This window comes from Giraffa tippelskirchi, chromosome 11 (genome assembly GCF_054371585.1).
Source record: "Giraffa tippelskirchi isolate mGirTip1 chromosome 11, T2T-mGirTip1v1.2.pri, whole genome shotgun sequence".
Classification (NCBI taxonomy): Eukaryota; Metazoa; Chordata; class Mammalia; order Artiodactyla; family Giraffidae; genus Giraffa; species Giraffa tippelskirchi.
In genome coordinates, this window is record NC_137285.1 from 99,246,908 (window position 1) to 99,269,305 (window position 22,398).

Below are 22,398 nucleotides of genomic sequence, written 5' to 3' on the forward strand. Positions count from 1 at the left end.
GGCAGCCTCCACAGCCTTGCTGGCCTGGCTCCTACGGGCATGGGAAAGCCCTTCCACACTGAGCTGTGCTCTGGACTACTACCTGTGTGACTACAATGCTACTCGCTCTTTCAAGATAATAATACCTTTGATATCATTTCAGGTGCAAGACAATAAATCTTTTAAGGCAGTATTGTTCCTATCATACAGACGAGGAAACTGAGACTCGGGGACATAAAGTGATGGGCCAGGGTTAGCATCCAGGATCCCAAGAAGAGCTTGATCTGACCCCTCAGAGGCCCCTCTTTACCCACAGCTGTGTTCATGTGTACATGTTTGGGAGCACACACCACGGCCAGGCATGGGCGCTGGGGTTGAGGGGGACAGAGGGGGAGCTCGCCTTCTCTGTTGAAAACACGACTCAGCCAAGGCTAGCTAGCCAAACTGTGATTTCTGAGGCAGTATTTTGTCTTCAGCTTTTCATTCTCACAAATACGTTGGTATGGAAACCACACTTCTGTGGTTCCAATCAAAACACTGTTAGCCTCCACTGGTTTTCTTAAAAGCTTACATGCTAATATAGTAGGTGGAAAATTTCTACATTTACCATATCATTTCTTTCTTGGCAATAAGCATCTATCTATAAAGGTTGTAAGGTAGTTATAGCAAATTCTTTCAAAATATTCCGTATTTGTGTTGTTTAGCAAATAATAATTACGACCTGTTTTTAGTGACTGTCTCCAACTAGATCACAAACTCCTTGAAGGTAGTGCTGCTTTATTCAGTTCTGGGTACTCCAGGCTTAGAGGGGACATGGTACCAAGATGACCTTCAATAAATTGGGTTTGACTGAACAGATGTGACTTCCGGCAGGTTTGCCGCTACAGGTTGGGAACAATAACCCTTCGCATTTGCCTAGCTCTACGCAATCTCCAGAGCCTTCTCATTATTTAGTTTTACTGGTATTCCCATCTGCCCTGTGAGTTTCACAGGACATATGTTATTAGTCCCATTACTTAGAGCAGAAAATAGAAACTCAGCAAGGACCAGTGACAGCTGGGCTTGGTTAACAAGCCATAGAAGCCAGATTAGGACCCAGACTTCAGGGCTCCAGGGCCAGCATGCTTCTCCCCTCCCGCCCAGCTTCCTCTAAATGCTTCCCACACATGGTAAGAGGAATACCGGAGCCACAGGCTCCACCTTAGGCTGGAACACCCCGGGCTGCTCTGGTGTTGATTCTACTGGTTTATGAGTGTATCCCATGGTGATTCAGTTTTCTATTAGTCTGCTCATGCTCCTGCTCAGCTGTGTCCAACTCTTTGCAACATGGACCATAGCCCACCAGGCTCCTCCATCCCTGGGAGTTTCCAGGCAAGAATACTGGAGTGGGTTGCCATTCCCTTCTCCAGGGGATCTTCCTGACCCAGAGATCCAACCCACATCTCCTGCATTGGCAGGCAGATTCTTTACCACGGAGCCACCTGGGCTCCCCATGAGTCTGCTGGGGTGCCATAACAGAAAACCAAGACTGGGTGGCTCAAAGAACAAATCTATTTCTCACAGTTCTGGAGCCTGGAAGTCCAAGATCAAGATGCCATCATCAGGGTGGGTTTCTGGTGAGAACTCCCCTCCTGGAGAGTGGATGGCCACCTTCTCGCTGTGTCCTCACATGGCCTCTTCTCCACGTGAATGAGAAAAGCAGAGAGAGCTCCAGTGTCTCTTCCTCTTCTTCTAAGGACACCAATCCTACGGGATTAGGACCCCACCCTTAAGACCTCATTTAACCTAAATTACCTCCCTAAAGGCCCTTCTCCAAATACGGTGACACGGAGGCTTAGGGCTTCAACATGCACATCAGGAATAAGGAAATGCGGGCATACTTCAGTCCAGGGCTTCTTTAATTCAGATCTCTCCAAAGCACATACAGATCCATATCCCTGCTCCTCTCCCACTGCCTTTCCTTGACCCTATACATCCATTTTTCCTAATTAGCTTTGACTTTCTTCAGTTTTTATTGAATTCTGTAAGAGAGTTCTGGAGCACAAGCTATTTGTACACTAGTCTTTTTCCCCATGTTTATCTCAATTAATTTCTGAGAGACCTCATGAATGGGAATCCTGAAGAATCACTCTGGGTATTTTTCCACCGGGTAGGAGCCCAGGGACCACCATGGGGGCTGGGCTGATGAAAATGAGGCTCCCTGAAATGTGGCCAGGCTCCCCACTTCAGAGGAGTGGGGGTGTACAGTGAGGCCATCCCCTTCTGGTATCTTACTCCTGCCTTGATGAATGGACAGGAATGAATTTCAGCTCCCATGGAGACTGAACCAGAGAAGTCCTCTCGGACATCGACCATGGAGGGGGCAATAAAGGAGGTAGGGCCCTTCATTAGGAAACTGACCAGAATCAGATCTGCCTCTTCAGGGCTGGGGAATTTATCCAGCCGAGGCTTCCCCAGACTCCTCACATTTCTCCCCTTTCCTCTTCTCCTCTCAAGTCCCCCCAAGTTTCCCACAGAACACATGCACGCATAGAGATGCACAAATACCCAGACACAGATACACACAAACACATTCATAGATGCACATTAGACACACTCAGATAGAGAAACACAAAGGCACACAGACATCTAGACACATCACCCCCAAGAGGCCACCCCCAGTCACTCAGATTTTCCTCTCTTCTGTTCCCTCCCAACACCAGAGTGACCCATAAAAAGTGACTTGGTTCAAAAAGTGACCCAACTTTTGTTGGCCCCAGGAAGGGACAACGTCATCAAGACACTCTTGTATAGCCATGGACATACATGCAAAGGGCTTCCCTGGTGGCTGAGATGGTAAAGAATATGCTTGCAATGCAGGAGACCTGGGTTCAATCCCCAAGTTGAGAAGATCCCCGGAAAAGGGAATGGCTACCCTCTCCAGTATTCTTGCCCGGAGAATCCCATGGACAGAGGAGCCTGGTGGGCTACAGTCCACGGGGTCACAAAGAGTCAGACATGACTAACACAAACACATACCCACAGAAGTGACAGTGGACCCTGTCCACAGTCACTTTCAGCTGAAAGGTTCTGGATCCCAGTGCCAGGGCAGGCAAGGCCATGAGGAAAGTCATTTCCTGATTGTGTCCATTACCAGACACAACGTGTGACAGACGAGCCCAGCCTCAGGCCCTTTCTTTCAGGATCCCCACTTGCAGCACCCCCTCAGGTCCAGCACATGCACCCAGACTTAGAGACTCAAGGATGCAAGCTGTCTGCTCTGGGTTCCTGCAGGGGGAAGCCTGCAGTGTGCCCAGCCTCATCTTCATCTTCACCCCAGGGTGCTGGCAGAAAGCCTGACAAGGCTCCAGCTTTCTCTGAGTGCCAGCCTCACCCCCACCTGCTCCCGCCTTGGATCCCCTGTACAAATACAGGGCTACTGCCAAGCGGTGGGAACAGTAAATCTTCCTCATTCTTTTATGCATGCCCTCACCTCTGCAGACAGTGCGGAGGAAAAACAAACCCCGCCAAATCCCTGTGGGCTCCAGCAGTCTGGCAGTCTCTTCTCTGCTCCTTCACAATCCCCTCCAGGAGCCACAGGCCAGGAGCAGAGAGCCCCCGTCTCGGATGGGGGTGGCAGCCCCCTCCCTTGTCCTCCTCCCCCCACGAGAGCTCAGCCAGCTCCTGTCACAGGCGGAGCCCCGGTCCAGGCTTTAGGGACCAGACATCAGTGGGACCAGGGGAAACCCGATCATCAGTGTCCCTGGCTTCTGGGAGCAGTCGTGCTTCTGCCTCACCTTCCCCACCTCTCCCAGATGGCAGGGCTTCTGGGCCTGGAGAAGCCAGGCTATTTATTCCAAACACTAAGCCAGATGAGGTGTGGCTGCCCTGGGTGGCAGCTGAGAGACCACCGAGAGAAAGGAGGGGCAGTCAGGTGAGCTGCGGACCCCATGGAAGGAGGGACTCTCAGGCTGATAGCCTCTGGGCCAATGTAGCATCTGCTGATGCGACTGTCTTTGTAAAAGAGTCCAGATCTCGAGAATGCCAAGGAGCCTTCTCCTCCTGGGCCACCAGGGAGGGCTTCTTTTAAGCTCAAACAGACCAAAGAGGGATTGGAGGAGGCTGAAGGGCCCTAGATCTTGCCTTTTATACAGAAAAGTGGCAACAGACTTGGCATGACTGTCCTGCTTTGCCCAGGACTGCAGGTTCCTGGAGACATGGTGCCCTCAGTTCAGTTCAGTTCAGTTCAGTCGCTCAGTCGTGTCCGACTCTTTGTGACCCCATGAACCACGGCACACCAGGCCTCCCTATCCATCACCAACTCCCGGAGACCACCCAAGCCCATGTCCATTGAGTCAGTGATGCCATCCAACCATCTCATCCTCTGTCATCCCCTTCTCCTCCTGCCCCTAATCCTTCCCAGCATCAGGGTCTTTTCAAACGAGTCAGCTCTTTGCATCAGGTGGCCAAAGTATTGGAGTTTCAGCTTCAACATCAGTCCTTCCAATGAATATTCAGGACTGATTTCCTTTAGAATGGACTGGTTTGATCCCCTTGCAGTCCAAAGGACTCTCAAGAGTCTTCTCCAATACCACAGTTTAAAAGCATCAATTCTTCGGCGCTCAGCTTTCTTTATAGTCCAACTCTCACATCCATCCATACATAACCACTGGAAAAACCATAGCCATGACTAAACGGACCTTTGTTGACAAAGTAATGTCTCTGCTTTTTAATGTGCTGTCTAGGTTGGTCATAAATTTCCTTCCAAGAAGTAACCATCTTTTAATTTCATGGCTACAATCACCATCTGCAGTGATTTTGGAGCCCAGAAAAATAAAGTCAGTCACTGTTTCCACTGGTTCCCCATCTATTTGTCATGAAGTGATGGGACCAGATGCCATGATCTTAGTTTTCTGAATGTTGAGCTTTAAGCCAACTTTTTCACTCTCCTCTTTCTCTTTCATCAAGAGGCTCTTTAGTTCTTCTTCACTTTCTGCCATAAGAGTGGTGTCATCTGCATATCTGAGGTTATTGATGGAGCTCTCAGTCCTGAGCAATCTGGGAAGATGGGGTCATCTAACTGAGGGGCCGTGGGAAAGACTCTGCCCTCAGTGTGCCTGGCACATGGCACTGGAAAGAGGATGGCTCAGACCCAAGCTTCCTGGTCATGGTTCTGCAGGCTGAGAACTTTCTCCGCTACTGGGCCGCATGGAGGAGGAAAGGCTGGAGAGCAGGGCATCCTGTGGGCAGCTCAGGCGATGCCAAGGGAAAGTAGGCAGAAGGAAAGTGTCCACGGTCTTCAGGGCAGGGAGGAAATTCCCTCACTGTCTTTAGGGAGCTAGCACCATGGAACCTCACCCAGAATCTGGGGTGTTGGGGAGTGAGCTGGGGAGCCCCTGAGAAAACGTGCCCTGGAGCCCTTCACCAGGGCACATGGGACAAGGGGAAAGGTGGCTTTAAAATCTCCCACCTGGAGCCTCAGCCTCCCAGGGACCCAGAGGGCAGTGGGAGCACAGCCCCGGCGTGAGCCTATGAAGCCAGAGCAAGCTTGTTCCTTTAGATCTGTCCCAGGCAGAGGGCCCTTCTCCATGGGGGTCCCAAGTGGACACTGTGGACAGATAGATGTCTCCAGAGGCAACAGAGGTTTGTGTTACAGCCAGCCTGACAAGGCAGATCCCATGGAGACCCCCTTGCCCAGACTCCTTATTTAATAGATGGGAGACCAAACCCCAGGGAGGCTGAGTCACGAGCTCAGGACAGCACATTCTCAAGTGGTTAGAGAGGCAGAAGGGACTGTCCACCATCAGATGTCAGAGCCAGAGCTTCCCCAGAAGAGAAGACGCTCAGAAGATAAGCCTATTCCTGTGGAAGCCCCGGCCTTCCTATCACATTAGTGGAAGATGGCCCCTCCTGGAGCCACAACTCCTCTCTCCATTCTGTTTGAGTCCCCAGCATGGTCCACCCCAGTACCAACCCCAGGAGAAAACCCTCAGCAGATTTCCCTACACTGCTCAGCCCCGGGGCTTCCAGGGCACTGGAAACCTACAGAGAGTGCCTGCAGGTTCCACCTCTCGTCTCCCTTTCCTGGCCTTGGAACGTGTAAGAAATGCCAGCCTCACCTCTCAGCAGGAAGCGGCTCCCCACCTACTATGAGGAGCCTTCCTAGGGGTGGAGGTATTCAAGACACAGTTTAAAGGGCCATCAACCACACTGGGCTCCAGTGAGTTTAGTAGGAAGCAGGGCCCCGGGGTGACGCAAACCCAAAGACACATTCTGGTGTGTCTAAGGAGGGAGGTGGAGAGGGATCCAGACCCAGGATGCCGAGGGAGGCGAAAGAGTTGGGGGCAGGTGTAGGTGGGTTCTCTTTGGAGCAGCCAGAGGGACCTAAGTGTGTGGTCAGGAGAAGGGAGACAAGAGGAAACAAGGAAGAGACTCGGGAAAAGCATCTCCTGACAGCCGATACACCAGCTTTTAGCATTTATAACATTTCCAGTTTCCTCCTATTGTGGGTGAGCCCAACAATTCCAAAAATAAAATGCAGGAAACAGCCTGAGAAATATTCCCAAGGAATGACAGGGCTGCCCCCTTGTTCATGGCAAGTCTTCCTAGGAGAAGCAGGACTCCATGGAAAGCCTAACAAGAAGAGAGCCTGCACCCCGAAGTACCCTCCAGACCCCCAAAGCACAGAGAAGGAGTGATGAGAGGAGAGCTCTGCCCTGGGCCTGGCAGCGAGGAACCCCCTTCCTGGGAAGCCTCAGGAGGCTGCAAGCCCTCCCCAGGCAGGTGGGAAGCTGAATCCCTGGGGAGAGAGACAGGTTTCCTGCACACAGAACTGCCCTGACTTAGTCAACAGCAGGCTCTTGGAGCTCCCTTATCAATTACTGCCTCAGCACTCAGCTTTGTGGCTGGCCACTAATAATTTACTGCAAATGTCTCATTGCTCCAATAAGGCAGCCACTTCTCTACCTCTGAATTCCCTGCCGAGTGTAACACAGCTGGGCAACCCAGCTGGTCCTCATTAAAAAACCCTTGCAGCCCTGAATCTTCCCACCCTCCCTCGCTCCCATCTCCAGCCCTGCTCTCAAGCAGCCGGCCCAGGACATTCACTTCTCCTCACTTTTAAGGGCTGGAGTGCCAGGTGCCAGTGCCAGAAGGGCAGATGAGAGCCTCTGAGTCTGTAGATCTGACTGGTAGCCTGGTGAAATCTACCAGGGCCGTCTATAGGCAAAGAGGGAATTGCTATTAGCAAATTCTCTAACTAGCGTTCTCTTTATTGTCCTCCTGTGGAAAATACGCATTTGTAACATTTTGAGTCAGATCATGCAGAACTGACTGTAAGAACATTGCTCAGGAAGGGACTCTAGCAGGAGCCACTCAACTTCCCTGGTTTTGATTTCCTCATGTATAAAAACTAGAGATAGCTATGCATTACTGTGGACAGGTGACTAAACCAGCCCTCCATTCTACACTTCTGTGCAATATTGGACCATCTCGTTCATCTGTGTGCAAATCAGTGAGGTAGATTTGGCATAAAAAGACTCAAGGTTCCCATTCTAACTTTGGCACTTAATAGCTGGTTGGTGCTGGCAAGTCACTTAATCTTTCTGAACTAATATTCTCACCTGTGAAATGGGCACAATAATATCTTCACCACATAGACGGTGTGAGATTTAAATGAGATACCATGTGTGAGCAGGATAAGCAGTATCCAAATGTTACTGATTATTAACAGATCATAATGACTATGGTAAAGAAAAACCTCTTTCTAAATAAGCAAGTGCATGCAGGGGACAACAGAAACACAAAAAAAGACCATTGCTGATGGATTTGCTGGTAACTCTTCCCTGCCCGGGGAGATAGGCTGCCCTGGAACTGCCTCTTGAAGTGGAGACTTAGAGCAGAGGAGTAAATGCTGATCTCAGGATGGAGGCTGGAAGTTAGGGTTCTCAGAACACAGGGTGAGGCTACCTACCACCTGCTGGGGCCCCCCAAGTTGCTTCTGCAATTTGGTAGCAGACTCCCAGCAACCACTTCCCCAGGTGATAATACCACAGTAAATTGTGGCCCTTATTTTTTAATGCACTTTCTGCAAAGGAAGCAGACCCTCCAGAAATGAATCTTCATTTGTACTACCCCTCAAAAAATGCTGATAAACTCATGAAAAAGTTGTGTTATTGCTAAATTCTAATTGCATTTCCTTGGGTAAGCACCATAAAAAATTCATTGCAGTTTTTAGAAACAAGATACCAACTGCATTTTAATTGCTAGAGAGGAGAGAGTTAGAGAGAAGCTTAACCAGGAAAATGCTAACTGGGCAGAAACTCAGAAAGACATCTCCCTAAGCCAGAAAACCCAGTCCTGGAACAAGAGCTGGGGAGAGATGGGTCTTGTGGGCAGCCAGACCCTCCCTGAGGGAGCACTGACTGGGTGGGTCTCAGACATGCAGCATCAGAGCACCTGGATATCTGGAGCTTTCTGTTTGTTGCCAATCATGACATGTAGATTTAACAAATGTAGTCGCTCAGTCATGTCCAGCTCTTTGCGACTCCATGGACTGTAGCCCTCCAGGCTCCTCTGTTTGTGGAATTTTCCAGGCAAGAATACTGGAGTGGGTTGCCATTCCCTTCTCTAGGGGATCTTCCCAACCCAAGGATCAAACCTGGGTCTCCTGTATTGCAGCCAGATTCTTTACCTTCGAAGCTACTAGGGAAGTCCTAACAAATGTAAAGAAGTACATATAAAAGTACTAGAGAGACGAGCAGGAGTCAGCTCCAGAGCTTTAAGAAACGTGCATGGGAGGAAATTATTCTACTACCATCTTCATGTGGGCGTGTGAGAGAGAGAAGAGGGGAAGAGGAGGAGGAGACTGAGACCTTACTTCACTTAAATACCGGAAGTCCTGGACCAGATCACAGAACTGTCATTTTAAAACCTCCCCGCTATTCCAATACCGACCAGAGTATCCTTACAGTGGTCTCCTGCCTCACCGCAGCAGAGCCAGCCAGAGTCAAGTGAGAGCAGGAAGTAGGTGAGATCCACAGGAGAGTGGGGAGGATCCTGACTCCGTGGGCTTAACCTGGCCTGACCCAGTCTCGACCCCATCTGCGCAGGAGCTTCCCAGTCTGGGTCTCTGGGGAGGCACTTCCCCAGTCTGAGAGTGTGGAGAAGGCAGGCCCAGGGCAGGCCTGGGTGTCCTCCCAAAGACGCGCACAGGGCCACAGAGGGAAGGATACACGAGGGCTCCCCCTGCCCCAGCCCTCTGCTCCCCCAGCTTCCCAGCCCAGTCCCAGCTTCTCTCCCGTCACTGAGGCTCTCCGCTGAGATAGAGAGATTGGAAATCAGGGCCCAAGGAGAGAGGCACAGTGGCCTGGAGGCTGGCTGCTGGGTGGTGACGGTCTCCTGTGCACTGAAAAGAGATCCATGCCTTCTGCGTCCGGGGCTGCTTCTCCTCCATCTAGTGGACCTGCCAGAGAGCCCAGGAAACATGAGGCTGGTGTGTAGTGAGATGGAGAAAACAAATCAATAGGACTGGGGGAGGCAGTCCTGGGCTGAAAGAGAAAGTTGCTGATCCACAGCGTGGCTCCTCCCTCCATGAGCCAAGCAGCTAGCATTTTAATAGATCACTTATTTTATATATAGCAGTGTGTATATGTCCAAAAGAATCTTAAAAAGAGTGAATATATATGTCTGTATAACAGATTTACTTTGTTGTACACTCGAAACCAACATAATACTGTAAATCAACTGTATCCCAAAAACAATTTTTTTAAACATCACTTAACCACGCAGAACCTTCATTTCCACATCTATCAAACAGGACTGGTATATCCGTTTCTCTAGGGTTTTTGTAAGGTTTGAATGAGAAGATGGATACATAGGTGTCCTGTAAACTCTAAAAAGTGTATTCTCCACCACCTGCCCTGACCCCAGCTTTGCAGAAAGACGCATGCCCTGCATTTGTAAAGGACTTTATACAAATCACGTGCTCTTGTTCTCTCACTTGCCTCTCCCACTATAAGGATGAAGTGGAGAGGTCAGCTCAGGACCACACAGAATGAATTAGTTGCTGAAACCAGACTGCTAGATGCTGAGCTCTCTCCCTAGTACAGGGAGGGCAGGCGGGACCAGGGAAGAGTAATGGTCATAAATAAATGCATCATAACACTTGGGTCTCTCACTCCAAGCCTAGAGCTGGGCAGGCCTTACTTCATGTAATCTTCACATATCGCAGCATATAAGATAGACTGGATGGTTACAACCAGGACACTGAAGTTTGCCAAGCTTAGGAATCTAGGCTACAAACTCGGGTCGATTCTTCCCGAGTGAATGCTTAAACTGATAGAATGGATTCAGCCGTCATAAGCATCACTTCCTCCCCGCAGTCTGAAACCTTCCCGTCCCCAGCAGGGCCCAGGCCTAAGGGGTGAGGGTCACGGTTTCCGAGCTTGGGTCTTTCACAAACCGGTCTTCTCCACTTGCCCCCACTCACCTGCGCCGCGGTGTCCTGAATCCAGTCCAGGAACTCGGCAACCTTGGCGTAGACTCCGGGGTGGCTGGGTTCTGCGCAGCCATGTCCCCAGCTGGCCACCCCCACCAGGCGCCACGTGCCCTCATCCAGGCACACCAGAGGACCCCCGCTGTCCCCCTGAGGGATCCAACCGCCGGACACAGAAACGAAAGCGAGCAGTTAAGTCCCTCCTGGTGGAGGGGCGCCACGTGCTCCCCGCCCCCACTCCAGGCTGGGCGCGCACCCTGCACTCCAAGCAGTCCTGCTTCCAGGATGAATCCCGTCTCGCCTCGCCCCTCCTCGACCCTCACTGCGCTGCCCACTTGCCTGGGCTCCTTCTCTGCTACCAGAGCGGACATCGGCCAGGCGCCCAGCCCGTAGCCCCCCACCCCCGCCCCGCACCAGGCCCTTGGCCGCTGCACCTGGCATGCATCCGCCCTCCCGTCGAGGTAGCCGGCGCACAGCATGCGGGGCGTCAGGGCCCCGCTGTACACGCAAGAGCTGTTGCAGAGCTGGGTGCTGAGCAGAGGCACCACGGCGTCCTGGAGCACGTCGGAGCTGCGGGCTGCGGAAGGTAGATGGGAAATGGGAGAGTCACAGACGGAGACGGGGGAGGCGGAGGCACTAGAGGGCCTTAGGGACGCCAGGGACATGGAAGCCCAGGCCTCTGGCCAGGAGGGTCCATCAGACGTGGAGGGGAGGGCCATGCATCACACATACACCCTGATGCTGGGGCCCTGGCACTCCTGGGAGGTGGGGAGGGAGAAGACGGGGCCTGGGTTTCGGGGGAAATACCAGATTGTTCTCCCAGAAGGACCCTGGGGGCCCCTTGGTCCAACCCAGGGTGATGCCAGAGGAGACGGCGGCTCGTGCTGCCCTGTGGCCAGGGAGGAGGAGGCCGAGGAGCCTCCCTTCTGGGGAAAGATGCCTCCCCTCCCACCCCCCAGCCCCCCATCCCATGCACCCGGGGCCCTGGGAGCTGACTCACTGTGGCTGGGGTCAGTGTGGCCCCAGCCAGACACCCAGCACTCCGAGGCCCTCGGCAAAGCCTGCTCTTCGGCCGGCAGGCACACGGCGCCCACATTGTCTGCGGAGAGGCAGCGGTCCTGGGCCTCACTCAGGCTCCGCCTCCCTACCCCCAAGCCTGGGCGCTAGGACCAGGGCCCGCCAGTCCTCCTCGCCCCTTCTTCAAACAGTCCTAGTTCCAGCTTCCCACGTGGCTGTGCGGGCCAGGCTCTGTACTACCTGGGGGTCACCATCCACGCAGAGGACTGTGTGGAAACTTCTGTGGGCGGGGTACACGTGATACTCTCCACCTGGGACCCATGAGGGGTGGGAACTTGTGCTGGGCGCTTGTACCTAACCTCTCCTAATGAGGACCCAGTTTGGATTTCCCCCAGGGTGTCTGGACCCTCTTGGGACATGGTTCCAAAGCTATGGGTGAGCCCGAACCTGATTTTACAGAGGGTATAGACCTGCCATTAGATAAACACCACTTCACTCGGAGAAAGTATTTCCTCTTCGGTTCTCTTTCAGCCCCTCTGCGCTGAGAAGAGACAGGCTGTCTGGGCTGCTCTGTGCCTCTCTGGACTTCTGTCCAGCCCTTCTAAGCACAGAGAGAGTGGCCCGACTCAGCAGTTTGCAGAGCTCAGTGCCAAGCTGGGACTTGAGCACTGTTTTGCTTCCAGTCTGTACATTTTTGTGGTTGTTATATTCACTCTAAGTCATAAGGTCTCCAGTTTGGTGGAAACCTCAAATTTCCCTTTAAGTATATTTAAATCAATTTAGCAGCATTAGCTGTTGAACAACAGTGCAGAGAGCACTTGTATACGGTAGACTCTGTAAACAGCATAGAGCAACATCTGTTGCTGGGGATACCCCAACAGGAAACAATGGAAGGGAGGAGTGCTGAGTGTATATGAGTGTGTGTGTGTGTGTTTGTGTGATGTGAGAGTAGGCATGCACAGGAGTAGGTGTGTGTGTGTACTTATGTGAGCCTTGCACGCGTGTGTGAGGGCATGCACAGGTGCGTGTTTGTGCCTGGCACATGCATGCAGAAGAGAGAGCTACCCTTTGAGGGCGGACACTGTGGAGGAGAAGCCCTGCCCGGGAACTGTTTGCCTCCTGAACGGAAGAGAGTCACTTCCCTCATCTGTACACACCTGCCTCAGCTCCCTGTCAGGCTTGATATGAGGATGGGGAGGTGAAAGGGTTGTTACAAGGATGGGGAGTTCGGTGAAAGGATATTTGGTAAAATAAGTCTTATTAACCATGACATGGTTCTACTTATTAACTGTTATCCGATTAACTACACATGCTGTGTGCTAAGTCGCTTCAGTCGTGTCTGACTCTTTGCAACCCTATGGATTGTAGCCCACCAGGCTCCTCTGTCCCTGAGATTCTCCACACAAGGATACTGGAGTAGGTAGCCATTCCCTCCTCCAGGGGATCTTCCTGACCCAGGGATCGAACCTGTGTCTCTTACATCTCCTGCGTTGGCAGGCGGGTTCTTTACTACTAGTGCCATGTAAGAAGCCCAGTAATTATATAGTTAACTATTATCCACCCTAACCTGGCTGGGACCTGGCACTAGCCTGGGAACTGGGTGGAGCAGCCTGCTGGAGATGGAGCCACTGGGAAGCTCCTCTGGGGACCTCGAGGCAGATCCCACCTGCCGCCCAGCTATGAAAAGGGCCAGAACCATTGTCCCCAAAAGAGCATGTGAAAGAGTTGATGCAACCCAAGGTCCCCGTGATGCCAGAGTCCATGACAGTCCCCAAATGAAGTGACCATTGTAAGGTTCACCTCGTGGCTCCCACCCTCCAGGCACCGCCCCTCACCGCAGCCTCACCTGAGAAGTGCAGTGGGGTGCGGAGCTGCAGGAGGGCCACGTCATAGTCGTGGTTCTGGGCGCTGTACAGAGGGTGGGCAAAGATCCGCCCCACCACAGCCCCCTGGTGTGGCCTGACCGTGCTGCGGCTGACCAGCCCCACGTGGACCCGCCAGCTGGACAGGTGGGACAGCCTGAAACTGCACACGGAGGCCACGCTGAGCCCGGGGGAGGGAGGCGCAGGAGACGCTGACATAGGTGAGGGGGCAGGTGGAAGAAGCCACCAGCGAGGCTGTTAGTGGGACCCCATCACCAGCCTGCAAGTTCCTAGGACCCAGACCTTTTAGAATCTGCCCCAGCATTTGGTAAGACACTGGGCATGCAGTAGGTGCTTAATAAATGCTCAGGCCCTGATGGACTGAGAAGTGAGATGCTATGGTCATCGGCCACCACTGCCTCCCTCCCAGTATCACCCCTTCCAGGTTTTACAACAGATGAGGAAGAGCCTCGTGTGGTATGAGAGCTCTAAGCTGAGTCAGCGAGGCTGCCCTCAGCACCATCTCCCCGCTTCCAAGTGTGGTCTCCCCACTTCCTAGGTGTGATCACGGGGGAGCCACTTCCCCTCTCCTGGCCTTGGCTTCCTCGCTGTAACATCAGGGTTACACAACCTGCCCTGCCTGCCGCCCAAGAAGAGGGCCGGAGAACCCTTCCTTCCTTCCGACCAGTATTTATTAAGTACCTACAGTATTTCAGGACTGTTGTAGGCCATGGGAAAAAGGCAAAGGAAATCCACAAAGGGACTCAGTGGTAAGCAAGACTCTTGCCTGCCCCCATGGAGCTTCCAGTCTGAAGGGGAGGAAAGACATAAAGAATCACATGGAAACTCATTTGATTATGGTGCTGATAAACATTAAGAAGTACCGAGGGCTGTGAGCAGGAAAGCATTTTAAAACCTTAAAAACCAAATGAAGCTGAAGAACCAATGTTCGTATTACTGCCGTTCTGACAGGACTGTGCTTAGCACCGAACAGGGGGAATTTCACAAACACCCCGGGGCCCACTCGCAGCGGACGTGGCAGGCAGACAGTTGGACATCTTATACAGGACATACCAACGGCCAACATAAAAGGCCCCGGAGGTGCCCTCCTCCCATATCTGGGGGCCCCAGACTTGCCTGTGAGTGCAGTGCGCCGCGGTCACCAGCCAGCGTGGGCCCAGCACCGAGGCCCCGCACATGTGCCGGGAGCCCAGGGTCACGCTGGCCTGCCAGGGCCAGCGCCCAGGAGCCGCCGCCTGCCCACCCACGATCCGGGAAGCCAGGGGCCTGGCCCCACACTCTGCAAACAGACAAGCACCCGTGAGATGGACACAGAGGTGACGGTCTGCCAGGGAGGGTGGACCGCTCCTGTTTATCATTCCTGGTCCTAAGTATGGCGCCAAAAGGCCGTCTCGCTAAGGGAGGGACTGTGACTGCATCGTCCATGGAGCCTCAGGACCTAAGAAAACGCCTGGGCCATAGGAGAGGTCAAATGGGGGCCTGTCGTGAGGAAGGACAGATGAAGATGATACGCGAAGACAGCTAGATGACTGGGAAGACCTCCATGGACTGTCTCCCACTTGGCCTTCCCCTTAGACTCCGAAAGCTGCTGCTCCCCCTTTGGGGTGCTCCAGAAGAAGGGGAGGGGCTGTCAGAGGCCAGGGCGGGCAGTGAGGCAAGGAGGTTGCCTGCCCAGATCAGTGGCTGGTGGGGGACAGAACAGAGGCATCCATGGGGCTCTGTTCTGGCAAAACTGAGTCTGCAGGAAGGGCCCAGTGGGTGGGTAGGCAGGAAATCTCCCCAGACCCAGGCAAGCCTCCCACTTGGGCTCTCACACACTAGGGGCATGGGGGAGACCCCCTTCTCCCACCGCCTCCTTCCCAGACCCGGGAGGGGACTCACCGGAGCACTTGAGGGAGACGATTTGACCAGAAGCACAGCGGTCCCTGCAAAACAGAAGCAGTGACAGCAAGGAGCTGGACAGAGACCCACCCCCGTCCCAACACCCCTCGGGGCCTGGAGGAGGGGGCGTTGTTGGGGGAGAGCAGACAGGGCCTCTCTGTGGCCACAGCTGTCCACTTCCCACCCCCACCCCAGCCTTCAGACCCCTCCTCGTAGCAGGTCTCCCGGGCAGTAAGCAGGCTCTGCCTGGCCATTCAGGGGGTCAATCTGGGCAGAGCCCAGAATTACAAATGGAGCGTTGATGGATGTAAAAATTCAGTTGTTCCCACTGAAGCCCCAAGTATGCTCAGAGTGGATAGGCGAGTGAGTGAACAGACACAGTCCTTCACCTCCTGTTCCAGCCCAAGCTGACTCCACTTAATCCAAGCCTCTGCCCAGCGCTGTGTACTCACAGGCTCACCCTCCTCTCCCCTCCTCTTTCTTAACATAAACCTCCACTCCTTTTGGACCAAAGCTCTCTTTTCTTTGCTCATCTCTTGCCCCCAGCATCCAACACCTGGATCCACGATTTCTACTGGTTTCCCAAACCCACAGCCCTCCGGCTCTCCTGGCCGAGTCTGTCCACTGCTATTTCCCTTTGCCTGTTCAGATACCTAAGGCAGAAGCGCTGTGTTCCCCTGATGGAGCACAGTGGCTGCAGAGGTGAGGAAGCTTCAGAGCAGGGATGAGAGGATTGCTGGGAAGCTTGGGGACACCCACCCCCAGGATCGGGGGAAGGTCCGTCCCAGGGTCCTCTCTTCTCTGGAGTCTCTGGGTTCCAAGCAGTCCACTATCTCTCTCCTGAGATACCAGAATCATCCAAATAAAGTATGGCAGGGGTAAGGGGGACTAGTCTGGAGGCAAGAGCCTGGTTTCAAGACATGGTTTGGCCGATTATCAGTTCTGTGACCTTACACAAGGCCCTTTACCTCACTGAGTCTCAGTTTCCCCATCTGTGAAATGGGAATAAGAGTACCATTTCAAATCCTCTGACAGTAACACCCACTCCTGCTGTTTCTGTGAGGGGCAAATAAATAATGTATATGGGCAGACTCGTATTCCTCTCTGTCGTCCTATCTTACGTCTCTGGTGTCCTCACCACTAGGCTCCCATGATAGGAAGATTTTTGTTGGGTTGTTCACGGAAGTGAGGGGCACCACTCAGTCCTCCTCCAAGCCACCCCTTCCGGAGAAGCCCTACCTAGGCTGCCACACCTCCTCCGAGAAGCCTTCCAGTCTAGGAGAGAGCTGAGCAAACTCCCTGGAACTGTTGAGCCTGACGTCAGACAGATTCACTGCCTTGTGGTGAGTGAGTCTTGATAGGAAAGGGGAATAATATGGGAGGAAATTGGCTTTAAATGGCAATACAAGACACAGGGGGGTTAGTATAACAGAATGTATGGGAGATGCTGCACCAGTGTAGTGACTGAGCAAGACTTTGACAAGAAATGACTTCTTCTGGGGTTTATATTTTGTAGAAAAGTAAGGATGCCCAAAGGAGAGAAACAGGCTGGGGCACTAACATGCCCAGAGGCCAGGAGATGACCAAAATGACCTCTTGCCATTTCCTGAATACTCTGATGGTAGCAGGCAGGGTCTCCAAAGCCCCTCCCCGACCCACCCACCCTCCACCCTGCCCAGGCCCCAGGTCCGGCCTCAGTTACCTGAGATGTCCGAGGCTCCTGCAGACCCGCGCCCCCAGGGCAGAGCTCCAGCCCTCATAGCAGACCAGCAGCCAGTTTGGCCGGGCCCTCACCTGTACTTCCAGCAAGAAGTCCTCAGAAGTGTTTATTCTGAAAGATACTGAGACCACGGCATGAAAGCCGCTTCCCATCTGCAGCAGGATGGAGGAGTGGTGTGGGCCGGGGGAGCTGGACCCCTCACCATGGGGCCTGAAGAGGCCTTCATGATTGCCTGGCTCACCCAATGTCGGGCTCCCTGTTCCCCAGGAGCCAGCCGGTGCTGAGAACGAAAGCACCCCTCTCTGTGAAAACCTTCAGGTTTGTGTTTAACCAAGCGCTTTCACACGAGCTCCATCATCAAGGGTCATAGCCACCCAAAGGCATGAGAATGTCCATCCTCCCCATTCTGCAGCAGGAAGGAAGGCACAAAGGTCAGGCGATCTGCCCTAGGTCACAGGATCTGCAAGTGACGAAGCCAGGTCATCCGATTTCAAATCTTGTGACGGTACTGGTAATGGTGCCCACTTATTGAGCATCTGCTTTTTCCGGGCTCTATAGTAAGCTCCTTTATTTTATGCTTTTATTATGCTTACAGCTTCACACAGTAAATATTTTTATCTCCACTTCATGGAGAAGGACATGGAAGCTCAAAGAAGTAATGTATTCAGAGGCACACACAGCTAGCAAAGGCAGGCAAGCTGATCCTAAATAATTTCTGTAACTGATTCTAACCCCAGCCTTGGCAGCACCGTATCTTCTGACCCTCCACCCTTACCTGGAGGGGAGGGGACAAGACTGAGGGGGTGGGGGGATGGGGAGACAGTGTGGTGTGATCTTTCCAGCCCTCTATGCCTTCTTTGCCACTGGGCCAAAACCCCTGTCCACCACGCTGTGGCTCCCCACACACAGCTGGCTCCTCTTCCCCCACACAGCAGGCTCCCTGTGTCCAAATGGCAAGTCGCCACCTCTCCCAGCTGCCTGGGTTCTTAGCCGTGCCCCAGCTAGGGATCAAAACAGCCCCCAGGGAGTGCTGAAAGCCCTGAATCAGAGATCAGCTCCTCGAGGCTGGACCACCCTCCTGGCCCCACCCTCACAGCACAGGAGACGCAGGTGGATGACTGCAAACTTGTGCCCCTTCGTTTTGGTCCTCTTGCCCCCAGCCAGAAGGAAGGATCCCAGTGCTGTGCCGAGGCCCTGGGCCTGGGGGATGGGGAGGGGAGTCTCCCCACCTTGGGGGTGTGGCTCACCTATTCTGGGAATCGAGGGGAGCAGGGCTTCCTCATTGCTGGCCTCGGAGCAGTTCAAAGTCATCTCATCCTGCAGGGTTCCAGGAATGGGCTGAGAGGCAGCTGGCCACAGATACAGCACTTCAGAGAACAAAGACAAGGAGAGGGTCACAGAGAAGAGGCTGGGAAAGGAAGGGATTCCCCCAGGAGGTGGCCCAGGCGCAGAACAAGACACCTGCTGCAGAGGGAGGCAAGGCAGCCTCCAGGGACTCCTCATTACCACCCTGCTTTAGGAAGGTCTCTCCCAACATGCAGAGAGGCATCCCGCTCTCTGTCTCGTCTCTGTCTGTCTGTCTCTCGCACTGAGAAAGATCTCCAGGGAAAGCTTGACCAGGGCCTCCCTGCATCACCCACTCAAGCACACTTCTCACTATAGAATGAAAATGTTCCTCTGCATAGAGCCCAAGTCCCTCCGGCTGGACCTGCATCCCGTCTCCACTTGCTGTCAGAGTAGATGGAAAGGACAGTCATCCCACCTGCCCTAGACACCTGCTCACTGCCTGCTCCTCTCTCCCAGCACCCCAGAGTCCATTCTTTGTCCCTCCCCCAGCCACTGAAGGTCCCAGCACTGACCTAGAAGCCAGGAGCCGATGCCTGCACCAGCCAGCAGCCCCAGGGCTCCTAGCGCTGCCCAGCTGCGCCACCTGGCATGCCAGCACCCTGCCCCAGAGACTGTGGGGAGGGCAGAGGAGTGTCTGAGGACCCTGCCCCTGCCCACTAGCCCACTGCACCCCGAGGCACCACCCTGGGGCTAGATAGCCAGCAAGTGGAGGCAAGAGTTTGCCCCACTGCACCTGCCCACCTCTCCCTGCCCCATTATCATGGGATGGGTGGGGGGGTGCAGAGCTCCGATCACTGAAGCCTCAGAGCCCACTCAAGCCCCCAAACAGGAAACAGAGCGAAAGCAGGTCTAGGACGGATAGTGAGAAAGCCTCTGGCCATCAGTCATTTAAGGCTGACCTAGGAAGATCTGGGGAGAAAGAAGCTGGGGATGTGGGAAGATCGTCCCTTCACTGCCCCCACCCTGTCGTTCCCCGATGGCCCAGTCTGGCCTACTGGGTTGCTGCTGGGTCTCAGGCATCCGTAGCGGGTCTCCTGACTCTGCGGTTCCCGGACCCTCCTCTGCATCCTGAGCCTCTGTGGGGGCTTGGCCATCCAGCATCGGGCTCTGTGGAGACAGCTGTCAGTCACTCACCAAGAAGAAAATCTCCACCCAGCACAAATCCCCACTCTAACTCCAGCCACGCCCTTGCTGCCACTTGCAGGTCTTTTTCCACCCTGGGGACGCCATGTGTGTCTCCATAGAGGCCCCTCAGGCCTCCCAGCTCTCCTGGAACCCCTAGCCCTACCCATCTTACTCTCACCCACGCAGTAAGTGTCACAGCAGACACCTGAGCCTAGACTGGGCTGACTCCGAAGCCCACACTTCTCACCAACCCATCACCAGCATGGAGGGCATCCACTGAATCCCTCAACATCCCTCATCAGATCCTAAGATCCAACCTTCATCATTCTCTCCTATCTCAGAGGAAAAAGAGCCCCTCCTCAGTGAACCATACAGCCACTCACCCAGTAAATAGTATTTAGCCCAAGTGGACAGGCCACAATAGGGGATGCTATAAGGAGTTCAAGATAAAAGATTGTGGACCTCTACCACCACCAACTCAAAGAATATGCATGTAAGTCCTGAAGGTAAGTTGTGTTTAGTGACAAAAGGGAAGTTCCGTTCAGCTACCACTGGGATTCAAAAGGACAGCTGTCTTCTTATTGGGACGATCAAGAAAGGCTTCCTGGAAGAGGCAGCCTTTGAGACAGGCCCTCATAGATGAACAGGTTTTGAAATGACATATATGGGTATTGGGTGTTCCAGGAAAAAGGTACTGATGAGGCAAAGGAATGGGAGTAAGAAAGCTTAGAGGGAGGTAGGTCAGACATTTGTCTGAAGTTCATGAAGAAGAGTAATGGAAAATAAGATCTTGGCAAAAAACAGCAGACCAGCAGTCCAAAGCCGGGTCTACAGCCTACTGTGTGAATGTGGTAACTCATCAGCCCTCCAAATTTTAATTTTCTCATTTATGAAATGAGTGATAACCCCTGCTTCCTGTTGACTAGCCTCCCCTCTCTAGCCTGTCTCCATTCCTTCTCCAAGCCAGAGTGATCTTTCTAAAATGCAAACATGAGCACGTTAACCTCATCTTCATAGCACCCAGTAGGTCTTTGTACCCTTCAGGAGAAGCACCCTGGCATGACTCACAGCATCTTCTGTGATCTCACGCCTCCTCAGCTCTCCATCCTCACCTGCTAGCGCTAACTCCTCCACAGCAGGACTCGGGGTCATGTTAACACACATGCCCATTCTCACACCTTCACATGCTCTCACTCCATGAAGGCATAGGGTCTGCTCTCCCCTTCTGCACACGCTGACCCCTAGGACCCCCTTTAAGACTCAGCTTAAGTGCCACCTTTCCAGGAAGCTTTCTTCAACCCATAGGGCACCTATTGTGACCCTATACTATGCTCCTTTACTTGTCTTTCTCTCTCCCCTTTCTCTCTGGTCTAGAATCCCAGGGTCTGGCTCAAGTCCTAGCACAAAGTGGGAATTCGGTTAATGCACATTGAATAGAAGGAAGGAAAGAAAGAAGAAAGGAAGACAGAGAAAAAAAGAGGAAGGAAAGGAAGAAGGAAGAAACTAAACAGATTATGTGACTGAAAGGGTTTTATAAAGTAAAACACAAATATTAAATATAATAATATATTAATAGTGTGTTAGTTGCTCAGTGATGTCTGACTCTTGTGACACCATGGACTATAACCCATCAGGCTCCTCTGTCCATGGAATTCTCCAGGCAAGAATACTGGAGTGGATTGTCATTTCCTACTGCAGGGGATCTTCCCAACCCAGGGATCGAATCCAGGTCTCCTGCATTGCAGGCAGATTCTTTACTGTTAGAGCCACCAGGGAAGCCCAATATATTAATTAGAAATATGTAAAAGCTATGGATTCTTTCTTCAATGAAATTATACTCCAGTCAAGTTGAAATAGTCCCTAAAGTTGAAATGACGCCCATCTCCCCTGCAGACCGCCTTCCCATGTCAACAGGCTTTGTCTGGAGAGAATTCCAGGGCACTCTCAGCCTTTCTTCCTGTCTCAGATCAAGGGAGCCTGGCTTGACATTTCAGCCTCTGAACAAACTGGCCTCACCTGGGACACTGCCCCAACTCAATACTCACCTGTCCAGGCTCCCATGGTAGCCTGCAAAAATGGTCTTTAATGACACAGGTCCTCCTTTTGAGTAATAATGATTTACTAAGAGTCACCTATGGGCAAAGCACCTGGCTAGACATATGGGGGACAAGAGAGGAAAATAGATGTCAGCCCCCAGGGAAAATGAAACCAGAAGTTGGCCACCCGGGGCCCCCCTCTAGGATCCAGCCTGTGCACCAGAGCTGCCAGAGGCAAAGGAAAAGAGGGTGGCAGAGGATGAGATGGTTGGATGGCATCACCGATTCAGTGGACATGAAATTGGGCAAACTGGGAGATGGTGAGGGACAGGGAGGCCTGGTGTGCTGCAGTCCATGGAGTCGCAAGAAATCAGACTCCACTTAGCCACTGAACAACAACAACAAAGAAGCCCAAGGGTGGGGTCAAGGGTGGGGTAGAAAGAGAGAGAGGCCAGAACAGGATTTGGCCTTACCATGTGGGTCAGTGGCACCGATGAAAGCCTTGGGGTCTGCTAGGCAATGTCCTGGCTCTATTCTTGGATCAGCATTGATTAAATAGCCTGGCCAGCTTGGTTGGAGGCTGAGGTCTCCCTGCTTCACACATGACTCCTCCCTTCATCGCTCTACATACACACACACACACACACACACACCCCAGAGAGACAATGAACTCTGCTCAGAAACCATGAATAGACCCCTTGTTGCAGGAAAGGGGGCCAAGGGCTAGGCTGGGCTGGACAGGCCCAGCCCCTCCCATCTGCTAACTGGAAGCTTAGAAACAGAGAAAAAGGTTACACGGAGGAGGGGAAGCCAGTTCCTGTTGCTTAGCAACCAGGTCCCTTGTGCCAAAAAGTGTGCCCCATGCATGCTGGCATAATACAGCCCCCACCCCCCTTCCTGCTGACAGGGCTGTATTCAGGAGACTGACATTAGCAT

The 22,398-nt window shown here is 53.0% G+C and overlaps 1 protein-coding gene across 2 annotated transcripts in view; it reads right to left on the reverse strand.

Moving 5' to 3' along the window:
- TMPRSS5 (transmembrane serine protease 5) overlaps positions 1-22,060 on the reverse strand; it is a 41,138-nt gene extending 19,078 nt beyond the window's left edge. Inside the window, exons 1-13 of one of the 2 annotated variants that reach the window (XM_081544732.1) lie at positions 21,936-22,060; positions 19,264-19,408; positions 18,814-18,912; positions 18,202-18,321; positions 16,937-17,075; positions 16,474-16,587; positions 15,235-15,278; positions 14,470-14,632; positions 13,317-13,495; positions 11,454-11,552; positions 10,888-11,030; positions 10,448-10,603; positions 6,409-9,421 (exon numbers count right to left, since the gene is read on the reverse strand). In XM_081544732.1, the coding sequence (XP_081400858.1) occupies positions 9,413-9,421; positions 10,448-10,603; positions 10,888-11,030; positions 11,454-11,552; positions 13,317-13,495; positions 14,470-14,632; positions 15,235-15,278; positions 16,474-16,587; positions 16,937-17,075; positions 18,202-18,321; positions 18,814-18,912; positions 19,264-19,408; positions 21,936-21,938 (1,413 nt within the window). In that variant the 5' untranslated portion in view covers positions 21,939-22,060 and the 3' untranslated portion in view covers positions 6,409-9,412. Of the gene's footprint in view, positions 1-6,408; positions 9,422-10,447; positions 10,604-10,887; positions 11,031-11,453; positions 11,553-13,316; positions 13,496-14,469; positions 14,633-15,234; positions 15,279-16,473; positions 16,588-16,936; positions 17,076-18,201; positions 18,322-18,813; positions 18,913-19,263; positions 19,409-21,935 lie in introns of those variants that run through there. The other variant, XM_081544731.1, reaches the window with a different exon arrangement.
- Between the last annotated feature and the right edge of the window lie 338 nt (positions 22,061-22,398).